This window comes from Cryptotermes secundus, unplaced genomic scaffold, assembly GCF_002891405.2.
Source record: "Cryptotermes secundus unplaced genomic scaffold, Csec_1.0 scaffold462, whole genome shotgun sequence".
In the NCBI taxonomy this organism is placed as follows: domain Eukaryota; kingdom Metazoa; phylum Arthropoda; class Insecta; order Blattodea; family Kalotermitidae; genus Cryptotermes; species Cryptotermes secundus.
The window spans coordinates 415,918-439,333 of NW_019724744.1; the positions used below are offsets into that span (position 1 = coordinate 415,918).

Below are 23,416 nucleotides of genomic sequence, written 5' to 3' on the forward strand. Positions count from 1 at the left end.
ATTTAATAATACAGTATCCGGCAAAACAACAGAATTTTACATCACGACGACGAGGGAATCTTAAACATTTTTTTAATTAGAAATATTTTTAGACCGCTTCTGTGGTCTAGTGGTCAGAGTTCTTGGCTACAGATCCAGAGGTCCCGGGTTCGATTCCCGGCAACACCAGATTTTCTGAGAAGTAGTGGGTCTGGTACGGGGTCCACTCAACCTCGTGATGATAATTGAGTAGCTATTTCAAGGAAATGCCGAAACCGAGATTAACGGCCGTGGGTATTCATTGCGCTGACCACGTGACACCCCGTATCCGCGAAAGTTGGCACTAACTTCGCCGACAAGCGGCGGCAGCTCGGTAGGTATAGTTCGCTTGCGAACTAAAGCCACGGAGTTTTCTTCTTTTTATTTTGCGGCGTTGCAACGGGCTGATACCCCGCCCAGGCAGTCCTACCGCCTGTGTATAGATTAAGAAACTGAAAAAGGGGACAAGGTCCCAAGGGCTGTAAGTAGGTAGGTGGGTGGGAATCAAGGAAAGCTACGTCTTCTGGGATATAACGCCGTGTAGTCCGGTGAAAGTCAACAGATGTTTCGGATAAACATGCGCCCTCCCTCATCAGGGTAGAAGAGTGAGTCAAACAAGATAGCAGTGCGAACCAGGTAGCAAACAACGTCTGGTGACTTTGGTGCCGTCGCGCAACTGCTGGCCAGCCCTGTCATGGTTCACCATGCGACATCAGTGCATTCCCACGAACCAGCTTCAGTGGATCGCTTGTAGCTTGCGGGGATACGTGTTGGACTTTGTCATAAGAGAAGGCTTTGTTTCTACACGGAAACACACAAAGCAGTAGCATGTTTGTTTTTTGAATTCAAAAGCACCATTTAATGAAACCATTTCATTAAATGTATGATCGTTTATTAATTACAGAACTGGTTTATTAGATTGTGCCTTTGTATTCACTGTGCATGTTGCAACGTCAGAGTGACCTGTATTAAGTAGCATGTGTTTCCTGAAGGACAACACGACTTTCGATCAGGTACATTCACCTGCTGCTAATCGTTTAAAGCCGGTGTTTTTCACAATAATCAGCGATAATTTCACCAAATTACCTTAACCAGATCACCTTGTCTAGTGTTTCCTCTGCTGCAGGAACTGAATTTTTAAGTATTATGTAGACGATTTCTAAAACTGTAGTTTTGTCCATTATATATGAATGTAGAATTGGGTCTCTCGCACACAGATTGAGGGTGATCTGAGGTTGTGACAGCGGTGAGTGTGAAGACTTTCACAGGCCTGTAGAGCATTATACCCTAGAAGATACAAGTTACCAGATAGTGGGAATGCTTGAGAACAGGGTACCGAGGGGGAAAAGTAACAGGAGCGTGCAGAAAATTGTATAATTCAATTTCATAATTTGTACTCGTCGCCACATGTTATCAGAATGATCAGATCAAAGAGGATGAGGTGAACAGGACGAGTTGCACGCTTGGGAATGGAGAGAAATACGTAAGGCAGATAGGGAAACCAAAGGAAAGAACCACTTGGAAGATACAGGCGTAAATATGAGAATAATATTAAATATGCATGGTAAAGAAATTCGTAAATTTATTTGGACGTCTCCTGATGGAAAGACGCACAACTAAATTAACCATAGTTTGATAGATAGGTGACGGCATTCAAGTAAATTAATTTTACTGACTTCTAGCTTGAAATGGTGAATACTCCAGTGTAGGCTTGTTAGTCACCACTACAGCAAGTCTGTAGTTGAGACTGGCCGTGCGATATCTTTGCGGTGTCACCTCATATTGTGCGACGCAGTGAATCAGTGGAGTAAGCGAAATGCAACGTCTTGAAGCATAGATGGAGGCGTCTTTAAGATCGAAGTGCCACAGTATGCAATGTGAGCAGAAGACAGTTTGCCCTGAGCAACCACTGAACTGAAAACACGGTTTGTTAGCATGGAGACAGGAGTATACCAATATTTTGGTCATTTTGCCCAGTGGCGAGGAAGGCGGTCATGTTCAGAAAAAGAAACATATGTATTCTAGTATACGAAATGATAAGTACGTGTGTGCCACACCCTGGCAGAGCGACGGGCTACGGGCTGGACGGCCGGGGTTCAATTCCCCGTAGGGGCAAGAGATTTTTCTCTACTCCACTGCGTCTATAGCGGCTCTGGGGCCCACCCAAGCCCCCCATTCAGTGGGAACAGGGAGGCTGTTGATGATCTCGCAGCGGTGCTTGTGCTCAGTAGTCACCTAGGGCATAACGCCATGTAGTCCGTTGCTCACAGAAACTTCGCTTCTATCTTCACCGTCGAAGAGTAAGCAAAGCGGGTAGCGAGCACAGCCATGGCGGTATGTCATAGAAGCCCACAACCCCCTTCCTCGATTCCTTTGCTGTTCATGACATGAGCCCACGGAAAGGTAAACAAGTGAAGCTATCCGCCAAGGTGAAGACAGCGTGAGCTTCACTGCAGGTCCCACAACACTTTTCAGCGCACAGCCGTGGTCAGAAGGGCAGCTGCTGCAGAAGAACCTCAGAGTATTGTGGCATTATTGCTCAAAGGAAGAACTGTGGAGCCAGAGAAACGGCGTTGGTAGCGATCGGCTCTGAAACAACATTCATTTCTAGACAACGACCGCGAAACAGACGACGGAACGACTTCCGTTGCTAGACAGCAGATTCTTAATAAGCAAGACTAGACGGCCGCTGCTAGGGAACGGCTAGGTAAACACGTTCCCACGGCAACGAATGCGAGAATGAATGGTGTTGTCTGCAACTAATGAAGACAGCTGGGGCAACCAAGTCAGTTCTGTACGGGAGTCTGTGGAGAAAAGAGGCATTTGGAAGGGAGCCACCATTCAGAGAAAACTTGAGTGCGGAAGCTGAAGAATCTCAACTGTTAGAAGCCTTTACCAGGGAGCGGCTGGTGAAGGCACGGCAGGCTGGAGAAGGCTGAGATTAACGATGCCGCTGTAATTACTTGCAGTTACCAATTGTGTTTATAAGTGGTCAGTAAATCCAGTATGCAGTCGAAAGTCACGCATACACGTGACAGTAATCATCTGCGATGCGGCGGATGGAAGCAGGTGGCGTGGAGGTAAAGCTTATATTGGCTAAATAGACGAAGGAAATCGAGCCCCGATCCAAGCTGTGAATCAGTTTCCAGAAGGAGGCGCTGTCTTTTCGGGCTGAGTAGGGTTGAATTGTTGTCTTACAGTGGCAGATATACCAGCTCTTCTTACGAAATGTCGGTGCTTCCCTACTCAACATGGCGGACACATATGTAGAGGAGCAACGCTCAGGATACCACGCAGACTGCTTTGTTGGCAACGCTCAAGACCCGTATTCGAGAGGTGTTGGGCTTGCATATCGGCCGGCATACCAGTCTATGCCCTCCTGGATTTGTAGCACTTCGGTCAGGTCACTACAGATACCATTCATTTTTAGTGAAAATGCTGAAGAAAAGATCATAACAAGGAGCAGCAGCAGGATGATGTAAGGAAGGGGAATATTAAAAGTAATCAAGAAGAGGAGGGATGGTATATAGATGTGTATATAGAAGATAAAGAAAAAGGAAAGATGAGCGAGAAGAAGAAGAATAGAAATAGGAAAAGGAAAATTAAGAATTCCTCTGTTTATCAGAAAATCCTTTGCTTTGGGAAGGAGCGAGGATAGCTCAGTCGTTGGAGTTACATGTTGGACGGCTAAAGAATCTGGGTTCGATCCGCAGCAAGACCAGCTCTGACGTCCCTCCAGTGGGCGCCGGAGTTTCTTTTCCTGGGGGTAAAACTGTCGGCTCTTGAAGCTGACCACCTCCGTCTAGTGCCGAGGTCACCCCGCACTCCTCCTCAAGATGATCGGTGCGGTGTTTATTACGTACGCAAGCCGACTTGTCTTTGCTCTGATGAGTGGGGTCCGAAAGAGTTTCGTGGACTGCAACCTCTTTCCTTTCCGATTCATCGTTTAGGAAAGCTGTGACTGGCGCGTGCCGATGCGTTCGTTTCTCTCCGTGTATTAAAGGTTACTGGACCCCTTCCAACGAACAGCTTCTTGTCGCTCGTACCAGCAGTCTGTCCCATCTCCGCCGGAAATTCAGTTCTTCTTGCTACTGCTATCAGTCAGTCAATCAGTCAATAGCTGTACACCCCTTTGTCGATCCTTGGCCTCTTTTTCAGTTTCTTGAACTTTTTACACATTCGGTAGGACTCCTTGGGCGGGGGATCAGCCCATCGCAAGGCCGCTATCTACACACAGGACAGTACAAAGACAGAATACACTCACACAGACATCCATGCCTCTAGTGGGACTCCAACCCACGATCTAAGTGTTCGAGGGGGCGAAGACAGTTCATGCCTTAGACCAGTGGTTCCCAACCTGTGGTCCGCTGACCCCCGGGGGTCCGCGAGTAATTCAAAAGTGGTCCGCGGGATAGCTTATTTTCATTAAACTTTATCTTATCATGTTCCTCCCACATGGGATATTTGCAGTGTATATGTCTGGCTCTTGAGGCCCATGGTTGAAGTAAAATTTAACGGGACTGTTGGTACCGTAACGGTACCTTCCCTTTGTAAAGCAGAGATGAATAACCAACGATCTGTGTAGCTTTTTCCAAGGACATTTTCTTTTGGCCGGCCCATTGCATCTCAGACCCGTGTTTCAGGGTGGACTGTTGTCCTTCTTACCTGCTGTCTGACCAGTCTCCCCCTCCTCCCCACAAAATCCATCGCCCTTTGGTTGGGAATGAAGCTGGGACCATTGACCACGTTTCTTATTCATTTCAGTGGCAGAGTGAACAACCTGTGTCTTTAGTTTTTGTGCAGTGGATTTTTATAATATTATACGAGTGTGTTTTTCTCGGTTTAATATTCAGTTTTTCTGCTCTTGTTCAAATAATTGAGTTCACAACGAAACTTCTGATTTTCAGTTTGTTCACGATCTTATTTAGATATGGATCGGTGGTTAAAGTGTGGATCGTTTATTAGGTGAGTGTTAAATTCATAATATTAGGCCTAATTGATATGTTCGTGATCTTCCGAATAAGATCCATTTATAACAGTATTTTATTGTCATAAATGACACATTTAGTGTTCTAAAATTGTAAGTTACTGCTTCACTTTCATGATATGTTAAATATATAAAAAATTCCATTTGGGGTTTTATGGGGTCCGTGGTCAATTAACATTCGCTCCAGGGGTCCGCGGCATCAAAAAGGTTGGGAAACACTGCCTTCGACCGCGCGGCCACTGTGATCGGCCGTCGTAGTAGTACCGTACCAAGACCGGCAAATTCGAAGTTTCACACGAAAATGCTGCGTGGTGCTCTTGATGTGTCTTTGAATAAAGGCGAGAGATGTTGAAATCTGTTCGCTCTGATTTTTTTTTTTAAATATCAGCATTAACAGTTCTTGCTTCATGCAGCAGAAAATAATTATTTCAACTGACCGACACAGGCCGATCACAGTGGCTGCGCGGTCTGTGGCATGAACTGTCTTCAAATGCTGGGATCTTGGGTTCGAATCCCACTTGAGACATGGATGCCTGTGTGCGTTTATTCTATGTTTATGTTTTGTGTACAAGTAGAGGCCTTGTGACGGGCTGATCCCCCGTCCAAGGAGTCCTACCGACTGAAAAGCGGCCAAGGCTCAACAAAGGGCTGTAGATCCATAGATAGATAGAATTTTGCACAGAATCCCCCCCCCCCGTCCCATGTCGGGTGCCTCCCAATCTGGAGACCACTGTTTTAGGCTGTCACAGTGCCGAAGTGGTGTCCAGTCGAGCCGAGAGCCCACCTTTGCAGCCGCTTCTTGTACTGGGCCCGATCTGGTTAGCGCACCGACAGGCGGGAGCCTTGGAATGTTGGATTTCCCTTTCCCGCTCCCATGCAGGGAAGTTGGGAAGTTAGAACAGGTCTGGACTGCTATGCAGTGGGAAAGAGCAAAATTGTGCTGACTTTGAAATTGGTCACGGCAAGCCGTTGCATCGATTCTCTGCGCCGGTGGCAGACGATGAAATTTGCCCCAGTTTCGTGGGCTGTTTCCAGTAAGAGTGAACAGGCGACATGACGGGGTGCGCGTGTCTGTGGAACGCGATCGATACCGGGCCGGGCTGCACACTCCGCCAAACACAACTTAAAGTTGGCATCTGTACTGTGCAGGTTTGAGGAGGAACCGTATTCTCATAGTAACTGCATGTACCTCCTGCTTTACTATTACAAAGACGGGGTATTAATGCTTTTCATGTGGTTCTGGCAGTAAACGACTGTTATTGCTAAATCGGTTGGTCTTTGTATCGGAGACGTAATGAGTTTCCTTTGAGGTACGGACTGATTCTTTATATATTATATAGGTGAATGCCCCTGCTCATCTGCTGTCCCCTTAACAATGTCCTCATTCCAGCCGTTTACCCTTTGCACTTCCTAAAGTTTCACCCTCCAAACGTACCTCTAGCAGAAGGACGAATGGTCATTGTCAGGGAACTTTTCAAAAACGGAAACTTTGTGTACTACCCCTCCAAAATGTAGTCTCTCTCGCTACCCCATCGCACATTTCTCGCTTTTACAGGCTTCAAACGTCAGTTGACAGATTCCCCCCCCCCAAATACCCAAGCTAAACTGTCGCGCCAGACCGACGTCTGGTATGTCTCTCCGATTATCCGTCTCGTTCACTCAGGCTTCGAAGTCTAAAACTGGTGCTATAAATAAATAGTATACATAAGCACACCGGTTCGCGATTTGCACATGCCTTTCAGACTTCCGTACATAGGTTATATGATTATATAACAAAATTATGCAGGCAACAAGCAGAGGTCATACAGCAACATGGAAATGCAAATGTTTATAAGAGGCTTAAACTCAAGCGTGCGACCTTTCAAATGACTAGACTGTCTTTGTAGCGGAAGTTACTGCTGTGCTGACAAAGGCCTTCTATATACATTTAATAACATTATAACCTGTAAAATGTAAATATATTTGCATTCTGACGACTGACGTATTACTGCTGACAGTGACTCTGACAAACGACAGACCCGTCCTCTCGTCAGAAAGGGCGCCCCTCATGGGGCTGGGCACCAAGAAAGACTGACTGACTGACTGACTGACTGACCGACCGACCGACCGACCGTCAGTCAGTCGCAATGTGACACTCACTTGAATAGTATACATAAAAATGCATAAGGGAAACAAGCTGAGTTGTTGGGGAGTAACTGTTACTAGTGCCGATCACAGTGGCCGCGCTGTATAACTGCTTCGCTCGCTCGAACGCTGGAATCAAGGGTTCTAATTCCACTCAATGAATGGAGTCTGTGTGTGCGTTTATTCAGTGTTTGTATTGTCCTGTATGTAGGTAGGTAGCGGCCTTGCGATGGCCTGATCACTCGTCCAAGCAGTCCTACCGTCTGTGTGAAAATGGTTACGAAACTGAAGAAGAGGCCAGGGCCCAACAGAGGGCAATAAAGCCATTGATGAATGAATGAACTGCGACTAATGCCACCGAATTTCAGCTTCATGGTACCCTTTTCAGCCGTAGGGTAGGGGTGCGCTGGTGTCTCTGCAGGCGAGCCATTTCAGTGGTCGAAGACGAAATAACGTTTCGAGCGTCTGCCTTGGTGTCGAGACGTTCGGGCCTAACACCAGCTCTTGTAAGGCTTACGGGCTCAACATCTTTATGGGGTTAACATTGTAAATGCTGAAATAATGCCACGAATTCAACGCAAAGGAGAATATCCCTAGATACTTAGGCACCACGCCATTACGACGTATGTGGGAGTGGACATACAGTTTCACGCATTCCTAGCCATTGCCTAGAAGGAGGTGAATGGTCAGTTTGTCGCCCACCAACATTAACCCCGGTACCAACTAGATAGGGGGCTGGATGGGCCCAAGGCCCGGTCTTCACACTGTGGAGAAAAGTCTTTGGGCTTGTCGGCAATCGAACGCCGATTCCTCGGACATTCAGCCTGTACCCTAGTCACTAAACCGATTCAGGTATCCCGAGGAAATAGGGACGTATGACGCTGCAGTGGCATAACATTCATACCAAGTTTTGTGGAAATCAATAGATAGTTGAAAATGGACCCACTCGGGCAGTATGGTGGTCTCATAAACTTGCTGTCTTTCTGGAGGTAAGGGAAGTTGGCTAAAAGGAAGTGCACGCTGAAGAGTAAGAGCTTGAAGCGAGTGTGGGTGGTTGCGTTCAGCTGCCATAGCTTCATCCAAGTTGCGGCTGCGTTAAAAGCCCCTGCTATCTCCATGGCAACCGGTGGAAACAAACAGCGGGACAGACCGGGGGTGGGACCTATTGATGGAGATGCGGCAAAGTGAATTTTTTTTTGCAGCGGCCCTTGGTGTGCTGTACAGTAAACCCTCGCGAATCCTGTTGCAGTCAATCCTGATTGAAATATGAAAAATGCTGTTCGCATTTCAGTAAATTAAAAATGATAACGGTATCCCTGTAACAGGCCGTGGAGGCCCACAGGGTTGTGAGACGTCGAGCCACCCACATTTTTTCTAGACGGTCGGCTCGCAGATTGCGGTGAAGTTATCAGCCTCACGCTCTGGCCGCCTTTTAACCCCCAGGAAGTTTCGTGATACTCATTTCTGTTAGAGGCTGAGTCGACCCCAGGGCTATATTGCTGCTGCAAGGATTAGGTCAATTGAAAAATCCACTGACCTCATCGAGAATCTAACCCGTGACCTTCCGGCTTGTAGCATAGTTCCTCAACAAAGTACGCTACCACGTGCCCCGTTCACAGTTGAATACGTGCTTTAAAAGATACGTGGCATTTAGGAAGGCAGATGAGTCACTTTTCTGTTCAGGCAAAACTTGGCAGGTTCCTTCAAATCTGCAATTTCTGAGTCTTCTATCGATGAATAAATGTATTTGTCTTTTTACAAATTTTAAATAAACGTTCTACAGTGATATATTTTTATTTATTTTCATCAACACTACTTATATCAATAAAATTTTCCATTTATTTGTGTTCTAAGTCCCCCCCCCTTTAGAGCTACCATTTGCGTCACTGATATGGATTGTCGCTTGATCTAGATGATCTCTCCCCCACCCAGTTACCCCGGATTATTGAGGGTGTGCTGTATTTGTTTGTGAGAGGGATGAAGTAAACTGGAGATAACTGGATAATGAGGAACTTCATAATCTCTGCTCTTCACCATATATTATTGGAATGATCAGACGAAGCATGCGTGAAATATAATAGAAATGTCTGCGGCGTTTTGTAGGAAAACCCGAAGAAAGAGAGACCAGTATGAAGACCCATTCGTTGATAGGAGAATAGTATTAAAATGGGTCATAATAGGATGGTATGGGTGGACTGGATTCATCTGGCTCAGAATAGGGATGGGACGTGACCAGTGGCCGGTTCTTGTGAGCATCATACTGAACCTTTGGGTTCCATAAGATGCTACTAGCTTCTCCAGAAGGACTCAGCTGCAAAGAGTAGTTGAGCAAGTTGGTGCAGAGTGAATGCTGCAAACAGCTGCCCAGACAGGAAATACTTCAGCAGGCAGAGTGGTATGGTTCACGTTGAAATATTTCCATCATCACCACCCCCTTGGACATGGTCCAGAAGTGTGCCCACACAGTGTTGTATGATTATTGCATGATACAAGACCATTCAGTCAGGATGTCCGGCATATCTCCCTTCGCTTATATGTTGCTGATGATCTGTGTTGGACTGTGTCACGAACACCATGGAACAGAATCCTTCTTGAGAAGCTAATAGTTGCTCAGATAAAAATGTCAATTGTGGGTTTCATGATTCTTTGTCCTCCATCAGTTTGAAGCTGTTTTAACTCGCAGGTAGCAGGAGTGGCTTTTTGTAGTCTTGAATGTAGCAACAAGCGGCACAGAGTCTGTAGAATATTGATGAGTGCCTAGTGATCTTCAGCTGAATTATTTACCATAATCGCCATGACATGTGAGCCCCTTCTGTTGACAACAACTAATGACTTCATCCTGAAATACACACAGTTCCAATACTAATAACCCCACCGATACAGTCAGTGACATCAGAAAGTGACACATGCGAGGACTGAGTTGAGAGACTGATGTGTGACCCTGGTGAAGTTCAAAGACATAGTAGTCAGGTGTAGTCCTAAAAATGAAACTGTTGGGGGGTGATAAGGCACACAGTTTTGGTTTGAAAGAAATGACCATGAATCATGATATGTGGCCCCCTCATTGACATGAATGCAGAAATAGAAGAACAGTGTTTTCATGTGGTCCATGCTGAGAAGTTATGACAGGACAGTTGGATCAGTGAGTTCAGTTGAGTTGATAGGCAGTTCTGTATGATATCAGGTTCTGTACAGAGTTGAATTCTGCATGGGAGGCTGTGAAGAAAGGAATTAACTGTGTGAAGCTGAAGAATCTCCACTGTTAGAAGCCAATGCTAGGGAACTGCTGGTGAAGACACGGCAAGCTGGAAAAGGTGTAGCGGATGCTGTTGTGATTTGTGAATTGTAGAGATTAGTGATGACCCTGTAATTGCTTATAGTTCCAAGTTGTGTGTATAAGTGGTCAGTACATTCACCAATCCAAACCCCCACCTATAGTCACACCCCAAAACCATTACAGTATAATGTAACTTTTATACTTTGTGATAACCTCGTTCTAGATTCTGTTCAGTCTTTCAAGGTACATCTTGTATGGCATCCTCAAAATTAGAGCAGTTTCAAGTGACAGTGAATAATTTGTTCAGTATTATGATCTTCTGGGATATGATATCATATAGTTTCGTGCATGAGTGCCTTGAAGTTGGAAGCAGCACATTCTGCCGAAATGTTGGTACCCGTCTACCAAACTACACAGCATTACATCCCAGAAGACTTAATCTTAAAACTCATCATGCTGAGAACATGAAATGTCACACATTAATCTGATGTCTGATGGTTTCAGCTCATGAAATTTTCAAAGAAACTTCTTGGTGACCGACTCTTCAAGTTGCTGATGAAGTCAACATTTTATGGTCACTTCGTGGCAGGTGAGGATCAGTTCAAGATCAGGCCAACTCTGGAACGGCTGCGTTCATTTGGAGTGAAACCGATCCTCGACTACTCAGTGGAAGAGGACATCTCTCAGGAAGAAGCTGAGCGCCGTGAGGTTGAGTATGTATCGGGCTCTGTAGTCCCAGCAAAATAAACTCTAACACTTGTAGTTAGTTTGTGGTTTCTTGCCACTTGGTACTGCCTTGTACTGAGGCATGTTGAACTCGTGTCTAAGTAATATGTAAATATGTTCGTCAAACGCCGCAACTTTATACAAAAAACAAAACAAACTCAGTGGTTTTTAGTCCGCAATTGGACTATATCGAATGAGCAACTGCCACTTGTCAACAGAGTTAGTGCCAACTTTACTGCCTCTGTGACATAGTGATCAGAGTTCCTGGCTACAGATCCAGAGGTCCGGGTTCGATTCCCTGCACTATCTAATTTTCTGAGAAGTAGTGGTTCTGAAACAGGGTCCACTCATCCTCATGAGGATAAATGAGTAGCTGTTTCAGGGAAATAGCAGTTCCGGTCTAGAAAGCCGAAATTAACGGGCGTGGGGATTCGTTTGTGCTGACCACGTGACACCCTCTATCCGCTAAAACACCCTCTATCCGCTAAAGTTGGCACACAGCAACCGATAGGATCAAATTGTCAATAAATAAGTTTAGTTCATTAAAATATTTTCACAACACATGATTCAGTCATTTACAACTGTCGTCAGGCCTTTATAAACAGCAGAATGTATCCACTAATCTGCAAGACACAATGGCTCCATTGCTAATAGTCTTGTCATATAAAAAGTTTCTACATAAGATGTAGGTGTCTAAATATACTAAAATACTTGTCAAACATTAGTAAAGAAAAGGTAAATATGTAAAGTTGCCCCTGTGCTTAACTAATTATGTACTACACCATGAAGACCTGCGGGAGATTTGATTTATAGTTCCATGTTTTCTTGGCCTTAGCATTAGTTGAATGAGAATGGTCAGCTTCAAGTCCTGGCAGCTTTACCCCCAGGGAAAGAGCTCCAAGTACCCATTGGATAAGAAGCTGGGTGGGCCCCAGAGCCTGTCTTGATGATGTGGAGAAGAGAAAATTCTTGACCCTACTGGGACTCAAATTCCAAACCCTCAGTCGTCCAGCCCGTAGCAATTGCTATACTGACTGTACTGTCCTGGTTCCCAAACATTAGTAAGACTTGTCTAAAATTATTATTGTGTGTAATAAACTGAACTGATTTATCAGCAATTTGATTCTGTCAGTTATTTATTGAAAGTATAAAGTTATTGTGATCAGCAGACATATTTACATATCAGTCACATGCACAACAAGATGCCAAACATGCAAATGAAATTAATGTCCAAGATTTTGGTGTTGTGTAATTTGGTAGATAGGTACCAGTGTTTTGGAGAACACCCAGCTTCGGCTGGTTTCTTGCCAAGCTTATTCTGCAGCCCTGAAGATGGAAGCGATATGTTCATCCAGAGTGTCAAGTGTTCTCTACACAGGGTTATAACCCAGAGAACCATACGTGTCAAGTCACGTTCAGCAGTCAGTCTATGTTTTGTCTCTTTCAAACTTTAACAAATTATGCTTGAAATTTTCTGATTTGAGTGGCATCTGTAGGAGAAAATATTATTTATGTATACAGTGGTAACAGCCGGTCACTTGACATGCAACATATTTCATCATGAAAGATGACAGGATCGGCAGTGAATGATTTAATAGCTAATTTGTGCTGTACTTGTGGCGAGTCATGTTCCCATCATCTCCAGTATATGATGGTGAGGTGCCAAATATGGAATTGTACCCATCAATGTCGCAGGGGTTCCCATAACAAACCATTCTTATCAAATATATAACTTTCCTATGTGGGTTATCCTAAATACTGGGTTCTCTGATTGACTTACGTCTTAGATTATCATGGGCTCTTAATTTAAAGTAGGAATCAATAAGGTTTCATGTAATCAAGAGTATGTATTTAATACAATAGCCTAATAAATGCAGTGAGCTGGGATAGTGTAGTCGGTACAGCAACTAGCTACAGGCTGGGCAACCAAGAGGTTGGAGTTCAAGTCCCAGTAGGGTCTCTTCTCCACATCATCCATACCAGTTCTGGGGTCCACACAACCTCCTGTCCAGTGGATACCAGGGGCTCTTTCCCTGGGGGAATAGCAGGAGGGCCGTGAAGCTGACCACTCACCTCCAACTAGTGCCGAGGTCAAGAAAATGTGGATCTATACATGCACTCCCCCATACACCTTCATGGCATAGTGCTTAATTAAGCACAAGGACAACTTTACCTTTTATCTTTACTTAATGAATGCAGATGATCATGGTATCTCGGTTTGAGAAAACATATCTCCACATTATACAGTCAAGCAACTATGCAGTATGACAACCTACTTCACCATAAGCCGTATCATTCCGACCCATAAGAACTGTCACTCAGTGACCTGTGGAACACAATGCCTACATATGCAGAGAGTTTTCCATGTTTTTATCACAATTGAGGTACAACCTTTTAAGTTTTGTCCTGAAAACTGTGATTTAACGCTGAAGGCTGTCAATGTAAATGCACATTTTTCTTGGTTTAATCTGTAAGCCTGGTAATATCCAGTGGTGATATTGTGAGCAAAGTACTGGATCGTCTTTCCATAAGTCTCAAATTATTGACAAGATGTAGAACATTTCTTATTTGAAAAATATCTGGTACCATTGTAAACACAGCCATAATGGGGACTTTATGGTTCATTTGATGATATGTTCAGTATATGAGAGTGTATAGTACAAGGTAATAAGGCAATAGTGGATAATGAAATACAGAGATTGTAGATGGAAGTGACCATGACCCAATTTGGAATACTGTCCCGACATTTATCTCGTACAACCGTGGAAAATCTCAGGGTAGTTGAGGTTCTCGCCGAGACTGAAACCCTACAAGTCAGAAGTGTTACCACCTGATCCAGCTTGGTAACACTATTGAAGGAACATCGGAGTACTCTTGGTGCTTGAGTACCATCGCAACAGCTAAATATGTCATGACTCTTCGGCTTATCTTCTGTTGGAACAGAGCCAGGAGTTGCAGGCATGCCCCACTTGCTGTTGCCAAATAACAGCAGATGCACGCGGATTGGTTTGCGCAAATTAACAGCTGTTTTGCACTCATCCTGACTCATACTCCAGTTATCAACCTTGCTCAGTGATTTGTGGCTGTGTTGAGCATGAGTTGTGGTCTTACTGTTCCTGCTCCTTAAGTCTAAGAACATAACACAGAATTATTTGACCATCTGGAATAGTTATTGGAAACTTAATTTGTGATATCAGCTTTCCAGTATTTTAATAACCCTTGATTTGGTGAACCAAGGAATTGTGTGCGAACCAGTGGGAAGTGTCCATGTTGGTAGTGAAAAGAGATGATTGCTGCTGAGATGAGGTCACCCCGTTTTTGGGGAGATGATGAAAGTTTTTCTTTCCTTCCACTTGGCTTATCCTCCCCCCCCCCATAAACCCTGAAAATGGCTTGGTTTGGTGAAACTTTGGAACACTGACTACGTTTGATTCAGCCTAGCCATGAAAGCTGTGAAGTCACACATCATACTCCAGCTGCAAGAACCTAAGGGCTAGAATTGCTATAAGTTAGAATTCTTGAGATTTTCAGAAATAATCTGAGAAATGAGGCTTTGAAGTTCCATAATATTCATGACATTTCTTGACTAGCTGAGCAGCTGTTAGTTTCTTAGCTGGTCTTGACTCTGTGGGGAGAGAATAAGTTTATTAGGTTAGTTTAATGAATTTAGCCAGTTATTTTAGTTAGTTAGTCAGTCAGTCATGAGGTTACTAATGAATACATTTTTATTCATGTAAATTGGAAATCCTCAGTAACAGTATCCAGTGATCTGGTGGAGATTCAGACCAGGTAGTTGATGAGCCCTGTTCTATACCTGAGTTTTATGGGGGTGTGAGGGGAGGGAAGGCCTGCTTGCAGGTATAGAACTATTTTGGTCTTTGGCTTGTATAAGCCATCTGTTTGCATATTAAGGAGAAGTTGAAAGACCTGTCTTAGCAGTGTTAAGTTTATCCAACTTAGATGCACCTTTCCCTAACAGCCATAAGCTGTGAAGTTACATTCTATTTGAAACATCTTTGAGGGTACTGCATGCAGTAGGTAACTGTACAGAACAAAACACATCTGTACAATTATTGTGTTTCTGGACATTATCCATCATCCTGTCTGTCTTCAGGTGAAAGCATACTCAGTTGAGCCCAATCCATATCTTAAGTCACCAGCACCAAAACAAGATGTGATATAGGTTTATGTTATGGTTGGTTTGTATATCCTGTCTTGTGTTGGTGCTGATGTCTGAAGATAAGGACTAGCTCTGTTGATTGGGCCAAAGGGAGTAGGTTTTTAAATGAAGACAAGACAATTCCAGTCTCCAAAACGATGTTTTAAATAAAAAACTAGATGATTGATAATATCCAAAAACATAACGCTTGTATTAATATGGCACACACTTTTAGACAAATGTCTCCTGTGTTCAACAGGATCTCCAATATGTGGGTATCAGTTCTCATTTGTTGAAAGCAGAATCCTGTAAATGAAATGATAGCAGAGTACCACTAGCTGATGATGATGCTCAAAGGATATTTTGTGCAGACAGTATGAAATGTAGTGTGCTTGTGGTTTAGGTGTTCACTGTATGTACTCATATTCTTTGTTACAGTAATTCACTTATAAATGTTCTTAATTTGATTGAGATGGTATGTTCCTCCAGGCCATGCAGTGTTTCAACCAATATTATTATACTCTTCTGCCTGTAAATATACTTGTATATTTCAGTAATTTTTCTTTCCACAAGTTCGCAGATTCATAGAGCTCTCAGCTACATGTGTGCGAAATTTTATAACTAGAGCTAATGTATGCAACGTATCTAGGTTTATAATGTTAACATTGTGAAGAAAGGGTTTAACAACGTCCTCTAAGAGGTTCAGAAAACTTAAATTATGCAAACAAGACTTAAAGGGAACTTCCTGACTATCTGGAAAGATTTGAGGTTCTTACAATGATAAATATGAAGATTACAGTCTTCTGTGATGTGATGTAGTATGGAGGATAAATACCAACATTCCAGAGGCAACTACTGCTTCCATCTTCAAGGTACAAGAATAAGCCACAATGGGAAAACTGTCTAGCAGTTGTTCTACCCTGAAGGTGGAGGCAGCAGGATCTTCTGAAACATTGGTAATGGTGTGCCAGACTGCATGGCATCTTATCCCAAATGACAGTGATCTTCATAGACCCAGCTTGGTAACCTCAGATCTCACAAGACACATTGTCTGTGTGCTGTATGCACCTTCTGGTCATCCCTGTTGTGTAGCTTGTAAGGTTGCCAGAATTAAGACATACCATAATGCCAGATGTGAGTGAGTCAGCATGGCTACACATAAGTACTGCAAGGAAAAGGTAAAGTTGCCCCTGTGCTTAACCAATTAAGCATTTTGCCATGAAGAAGTATGGGGGAATGGAGGCATATATCCATGTATTCTTGACCTCAGCACTAATTGGGGGTGAGTGGTCAGCCTCACGCCCTGGCTGATTTACCCCCCCCCCTCCAAGGAAAGAGCTCTCGGTACCCATTGGATAGGATGCTGGGTGGACCCCAGAACCAGTCTGGATGATGTGGAGAGGAGAAAAATCTTGCTTCTACCAGGACTTGAACTCTAACCCCTCAGCCGTCCAGCATATAGCCAGTCGCTGTATCGACTGAGCTATCCCATACTATTAAGCTTGCATTCCAAAAGACAGGCCCTGGTTCTCTCTGGTTACTCTCAGAGTTCACTTGCGAGTTGTTAATGGTCATGGCAACCTTGTTACCAGAACCATTCCTCAACTGTGAAGGGTAAAGTTTATCTTTGTACATAACTCATTAAGCATTAGTTCATTAAGACATGTGAAGGAGTCACCTCTAGAAGGAAAGTTAGTGGTCAGCTTCATGCTCCTGCCATTTTACCCACAGGGAAACAGCCACATATGTAAACCTGGCTAGTTTGACACCTAAATATATGTAATTGGTTTATTTAACACTTCAAACTAATGCACAGGGTTTCAGAGCACAGAAATTATTTGCATGTTTGCAGAAGGGAAGGTCCAAGCATTGCAGATACTGTTGGATTGAGTGGTACCTAATGCCTGCGAGCATTATATGGATTCTCAATGAGTTTATATGGAACCATCTTCAGATAATAATCATTTGTACGAGTATTTAATCTGCCTCGTTTGGCAACTGTATTTAACCCTTACCGTGTTGAACTTAATTGTGTGTGGATAGTTTAGAAGGAAGAAGCATCATAACATGTTATTTATCATAATAAATAACTGATAGACCCAAATTGTCAATAAAATCATTTTGTTTTATTAAGATGTTATCTTATCACATGTTTCGGTCATTTATGACCATCGTTGGGCATTTATAAACAACAAAATGTTTCCACGTATGAATGAGGATAATGTATGTCTGTAACCAAAGTTACCTAACATGATATACTCTAACCCAACTTCACCCAACTCAACCAATTTAAAGGCATGCTTAGTTAAGCATCATATCATGAAGATGTATGGAGTAGAGGTATAGCTCCATCATTCTTAACCTTATTTCTGAATGGAGGTGAGAGGTCAGGTCCATGCCCTTGCCACTCAACCTCTAGAGAACTAACCCCCATTTGCCACTGCAGGAGGCTGTCTAAGCTCTAAGAGCCAGTCTGGATGCTGTGGAGAAGAAGAAATCTTTTTGCTGCTGTCAGGAGTCAAACCCTGATTCCTCAGTCATCCATCTCATTACCTAGTTTCTATACTGAAACCTGACACATCAGAGGATTTCTTGTATGATTGTAATTAAAGTCACTCTAACCTAACATGACCTAATCAGACTTAACCTAGTCTTATCAAACCTAACCTAACCTAAAATTGAACTTGACCAGATCTAACGTGTGTATATATGCCTGTCATCTAACCAAACCTTACTTAACATAACCTCTTCTTGTGATTGCAGGGGAAGTGTATCAGAAGCGGGAGATGAGAAGTCACAAGGTGAGCTCTTCTCTCTGTATTGTATTGATATGTTTTTATGTGTCTCTCCTGGCAGTGGTATAGGCCGTCAGGAGCAAGCGAGTGCAACGAATGTCCCATGGGTGACGTCGCTAATGGGCTTTTGGCCCGGGGCCCCTGTCCTATCTGCCCCTCAATCACCCAGTAATAAGTTTATGGAACTGTATAATAGCATACAAGGATCTCCAATGACATGTGAGTATGTTTTGTGTTGTATTGTCATGGTGGCCAGTGGTTATTGTCTGGAAGTGGGGAGGAGGCAGTTTGGCAGAGACACCAAGAATGTTTTGATATTTGTTGCACAGTGATGAGAAGTGTTAGGAGTTCTGGTGGACATGTTGCTATTTGCCTTGGAAAAGAACTGTGTACTTTTGTCATATTTCAGTTTGAGAGTAGTAGTGTGTCTGTGGCCATGTGTTAGTTCATGCAGGTAGGTACTGTCTTCTCACAGCTGGTTCTCAGGTGCAGTTGTGGTGATTTTATTTGAGTTTTGTGGTGGAAGTAATGTCACTGAGGCAGGCTTTTCTCCATGTTTCTTCAGTTCCCTTGTGCCAGTCATTCCACCTTTGCTCAGTACTCATCTGTCACTACCCTTCTAAGGTGTCTGATAGTCCTCACTGAGCAACACATTATCACATCCTCGGTCTTCAAGTTCAGGGCTTTACCTGGCATTTGGGTGAATACAGACTATTTTAAATAGCAGTTTGTATCTAAGATGCTTCTCCATATATGACATGTTACTTGAGAAGTGTGAAGCTCGTTTACATTGCTTAGGATTGAATTCCATCAAGTATGGCGACGTTGTTTAATAATAAAATATAACCTTTACTTGTTTCGGCTAGTGGCTGACATAGGCCAAAACGTGTAAATGTTCTACTTTATTAATAAACATCACTGCACTTGATGGAATTCAGCCCTAATTTTACTTATGTCATTTACGTTATATTTAAATGTTATTCTCTTGTCTCCAAAAAGGAGTAATTCAGTCTTTGATGACTAAGATCTCGCAGTTAGGAGGAAATATTTTTATAACAGGAGCTATATAAATGCTCCTTATGGGTGAAATTGTTAAAGTAGGTGGTATGCATAGTAATCACTGTTCACAGCAGTCGAATGGTACGTGTCTGGCACATGATCTCCGTGAGTGTGTGATCCCAGCAGTCATTTGTGAATGTATGAGATTTTCTCAGATATGGGGTGGTTTTCTGTCACTAGAAGAAGATGGAGAAAAGGTGAAGTGTAGTAAAATTTCAGAAATTATTTTTGAAGTTCTCATCTGGAAAGCAAAGGTGGTTGATAAGTCATGTCAGTCTGATGTGTGAGGCTTAGTTCAAATGAAACCCATTCATGGATTTTTCTGTGCAGAATAGTAGAAAACATTAAAATCAGTCCCATGGGCATTGAGGCAGGCACTCTGGTGGTGGTCCAGCTGATGGATCTGCTCTAGAATGAACTGCCATGTGATTACCTGCCATCACCCGTATTTGCTAGCAGCACTACACATGAATTTCACATGAACAAGCATTAGATGTGAAGATGTAACTGCTCCTCTTTCCGTTGTGAGCTTTGTAGAGAACACTCAGTGATATGATAATTACAGTGTTTTTGGATGTGATGCTACGTAATCTGCTGTTTACCAACACTACATAGTGTCACATCCCAGAAGACAGTAATCTTCATGAAGAGCAATCTCTTCTGGGATATAACATCGTGTAGTTCATCGGAAGTCGACTAATGCTGCAGAGGAACTTTTCACCTTTGTGTTCAGGGTCGAAGAATAAGTTGAGCAAGAAACCATGCAAGCTGACAAGCTGCAATTCAGTTGACTTTCAATGAACTACACCGCAGTATATCCCAGAAGATGGTACGGTTCATAACCACCACTGTGAGAACCTCAAATCCAGTAATCTTCGTGGTCACTTCTGTGAGAATATCAAAATATACCAAAAGATACTGTGAAATCTGCTGTCTTTTGGTAGCCATGGTTATTGAAGTGATGCCCAAGTACTCGCGGTAGATTATGTGGATGTGATGTTTATTATTCCTTATCTTTTTATTACATTAATAAGTTCCAGATGTTTTAATTTGAGTGAAATCTCAACATTTCAGAGACTCTCACTCTATTTACACGTATTTATTATCTCTGAAATACTGCAATTGTGTTCCTCACTGGCATGACTTGATGGCACAAGAAGACTTATTTGCATGTAGTTACCATGACAGTTTTAGATTTTGTATTCCCTCTCTGATTTGCTATTACTGAACTCCATACGCCTGTCTGTTGATTCAGTCATGGGTGCTGGTATGATAGTTCTGTGCGAGCATGTCAGTAGGGTGTTGTATGTTAACTTCAGTTAAGTTTATATTTTGGTTGTGCTCATATGAAACTGCTTTCTCTTCAGGCACAATACCGCAGTATCACATGGACAGGCAGTTTGCCGATCGGCGGTACAAAGTTCAGAGTGCACGTACTTACTTCTACTTGAACGAGGCACAGTGTGAACGCAACCTGGAGATATTCCATGAGTGTCTGGAGGCAGTGTCAGGTAAGAGCAAGGAGCACCGACTCGTTTACATTCTTACGATGTTCTTGTGTGTGTTGTTCAACACTCTGGTCTATTCACAGCCTCACTTTTCATATCCAGACACTTGAGCACCAAAACTGGCTTTCGTTTTAGTATTAAAACAAGCTGTGAGAGTGTGTGTGTAGACCAGAGTGTCATGTTTTGAGTCTGTGGTCAAATGGTAAGAAAAATTTGGTCTAGGTTGCTTTTTGTCCCATACTGTCATGATGCCAAACTGAATTCTCACTTATAAATAACTTACCTCATGTGTCAGTTGTCCAACCATGTGTTTGCTGGCAGGGGTGTACACAGAGCCAGTAGTATGTGCTTGGCTGCCAACATCATCATCACTGCCCTCAAATTCTTCCATATATAGTACTGGTTCACAGGGTCATCCCCCCTCCCCATTTTGGTTTTCACCAAACAATCATGTCCTCTCCCTCCAAGATTTTTACTGATATAAATGTAACCTTTTCCACTTGTATTTATGCTATTGCTTGTGATCAGCTGACTTGTATTTAGTACCATGTCAGAATTGTGAGTAAAAAATGTTTCAATGTTCAAATGCTGCATAGTGTTTCCTATTTGGCAACAAAACAATGCCAACAAATGTTTAAATCTGATTACTCTATAATTTTTTTCTTGCTGTTTGCATTAACAATTCTGATTACTTACCAGGGAGAGACGATTAAATGCAGGCAAAAAAGAATTGTTTCAGCTGAATTTGACATTAAAAATTTATATTTCATCTCCCCCCCCCTCACCCAAAATCAGGTTGTGAAAAACAGAGCTACAGTGTCATATCTTTCAAGCACTTCAGTGTTTTACATCATAAAAATTGCGGAATATGCTAAGTCATATTCATGTATTGACCCAAAACTTCAGTTTCATCTTTCAGTGTTAATAATAACTTTGTTTGTGATCCAGTATTCTAAAAACTAGGAAGATTATGTTTTGTAGTCAGGGAGATCAAATAAAGAAGACCAACACTAATGGGGGCATGCAGTATGCGTGGGTGAGATAAAAAAAGTATATAAAAGTTTGGTTAGAAAATGCAGTGGAAATAGACTACGTAGAAGACTTAGGTATAGATAGAAAGATAGTGTGAAAGTGGATCTTAAAGAAATAGGATGGGAAGGTATTTGCTGGATACGTCTGCCTAGGATAGGGCTTAGTGGGTGTGCCCTCGTGCTTAGTTAGCTAAGTTTAGTTTAGCTAAATTGTAACATTATTTGTTTTACTGTATATTAGTCTCAAAGGTTTCCATCTGTAAAAAAGTCTAAGGACGAACGACACTGAAATTAAGAAATTGAAGTTTACTTATTTAGCAGTATGTCCATGCACGCGACATGTCTACATAAAGCGTTCTAGTTCATGAAGTGGAGGGCTGAAGGATGTGATGATTACATGGGTGATTAGTGTTACCAGCACTTAGTAGAATGCACTTTTTGGCACAGCAAAATTGCAAGGTAGATGATTAATTTTTTCTCTGCGTTTCTAATCTGGCTTTGTGTTTGCACCCCTGGCAGATATCCATTGGCAGCCTGACAGTGACCCAGTAGCTTAGTGAAGAGGAAGCCAGTACTATTCTACCCCTTAGGCTGTTTTCCTAACTTGATAGCTGTCAGATTAAATTTATAATATCTTGTTGCGAAGTGTTTGCTTGGTGTTGTGAAAAGCTTGCTTTTAAACATCCCCACTGTATGGAGAACAGCCTGTACAGGTGGACTTAAAAAGTAAAAGTTGCAGTTAGTGAAAGTAGCCTGAACTATGTTTGAAGTTTCATGATGATGGTATGACACATTGGTTAAGATTATTCTGTTGGACTGTATCAGCCATTGCAATCTTTTTAAAAATCGCTAATTTTGGAAATTGATTCTTAAGTCTGTCTGCAGATGAATGAGAACTCTGTGAGGTTTGAGGTTTTCATGTCAGTGACATGACACCATGTAGCCCAGTAGTTATTTACCAGGGTTTTAGAGGAAATTATTGCTTCCATCTTCAGGATACACTGGACATTGGATCACATCGCATAAGGTTCCGTAGTCTGAGAATTCTCACTGTGGGCCCAACAGACTAGGAGTGTAACACCATACAGTGTAGTAGATATTTACAGAGATTTCAAAGAAACCTACCGCTCCCATCACCAGGTTCCTCTGAAATGTTAGTCAATATGTATCAGAGTCACAACCCAGAAGCAGTGATATTCCATAACCTGTTCCTTTGTTCTGTAGGTAGAATTGTTCTGAGACTGCGGAATCTTCTGCAGTATGACCCTGTGTGCAGGACATCCTGAGGATGCAGAACATTTGTGAAAATCTACTGGATTGTGCAGTCTCACATTCCAGAAGACAGTAGTCTTGGGGGGAGGGGAGGGGGGGACATTGTAGCGTAGTTGGTTGAGGCACTGTGCTACAAGCTGGAAGATTGAGAATCGATTCCCAATGAGGTCATTGGATTTTTCATTTTGACCAAATCCTTCCAGCTGCACTATGTCCCTGGGGTTGACTCAGCCTCTAACAAATGATACCAGGAATCTTCCTGGGGGTAAAGGGCGGCCAGCCGACAAATAAGAATGTCACCCTCACTGCCATGTGTGATTTGATTGTCTAGAAAATGTGGGCGCCTCAGAGTCTCATAAGCCCTATAGGCCTACCCGGCCTGTTACAAGGTTAACTTTATACCTTTTTTTTGTTTGTCTCAGGCCTGTAGATAGAACATGGTCTGAGGTTTCAGAGTACC

At 42.9% G+C, this 23,416-nt stretch overlaps 1 protein-coding gene across 1 annotated transcript in view; it reads left to right on the plus strand.

Moving 5' to 3' along the window:
* Positions 1–23,416, plus strand: part of LOC111862837 (proline dehydrogenase 1, mitochondrial) — a 54,884-nt gene that overhangs the window by 5,592 nt on the left and 25,876 nt on the right. The window contains exons 2-4 of the mRNA XM_023848565.2: positions 10,911–11,119; positions 18,055–18,092; positions 20,513–20,656. Coding sequence (XP_023704333.1) covers positions 10,911–11,119; positions 18,055–18,092; positions 20,513–20,656 — 391 coding nt within the window. The remainder of the gene's footprint in view (positions 1–10,910; positions 11,120–18,054; positions 18,093–20,512; positions 20,657–23,416) is intronic.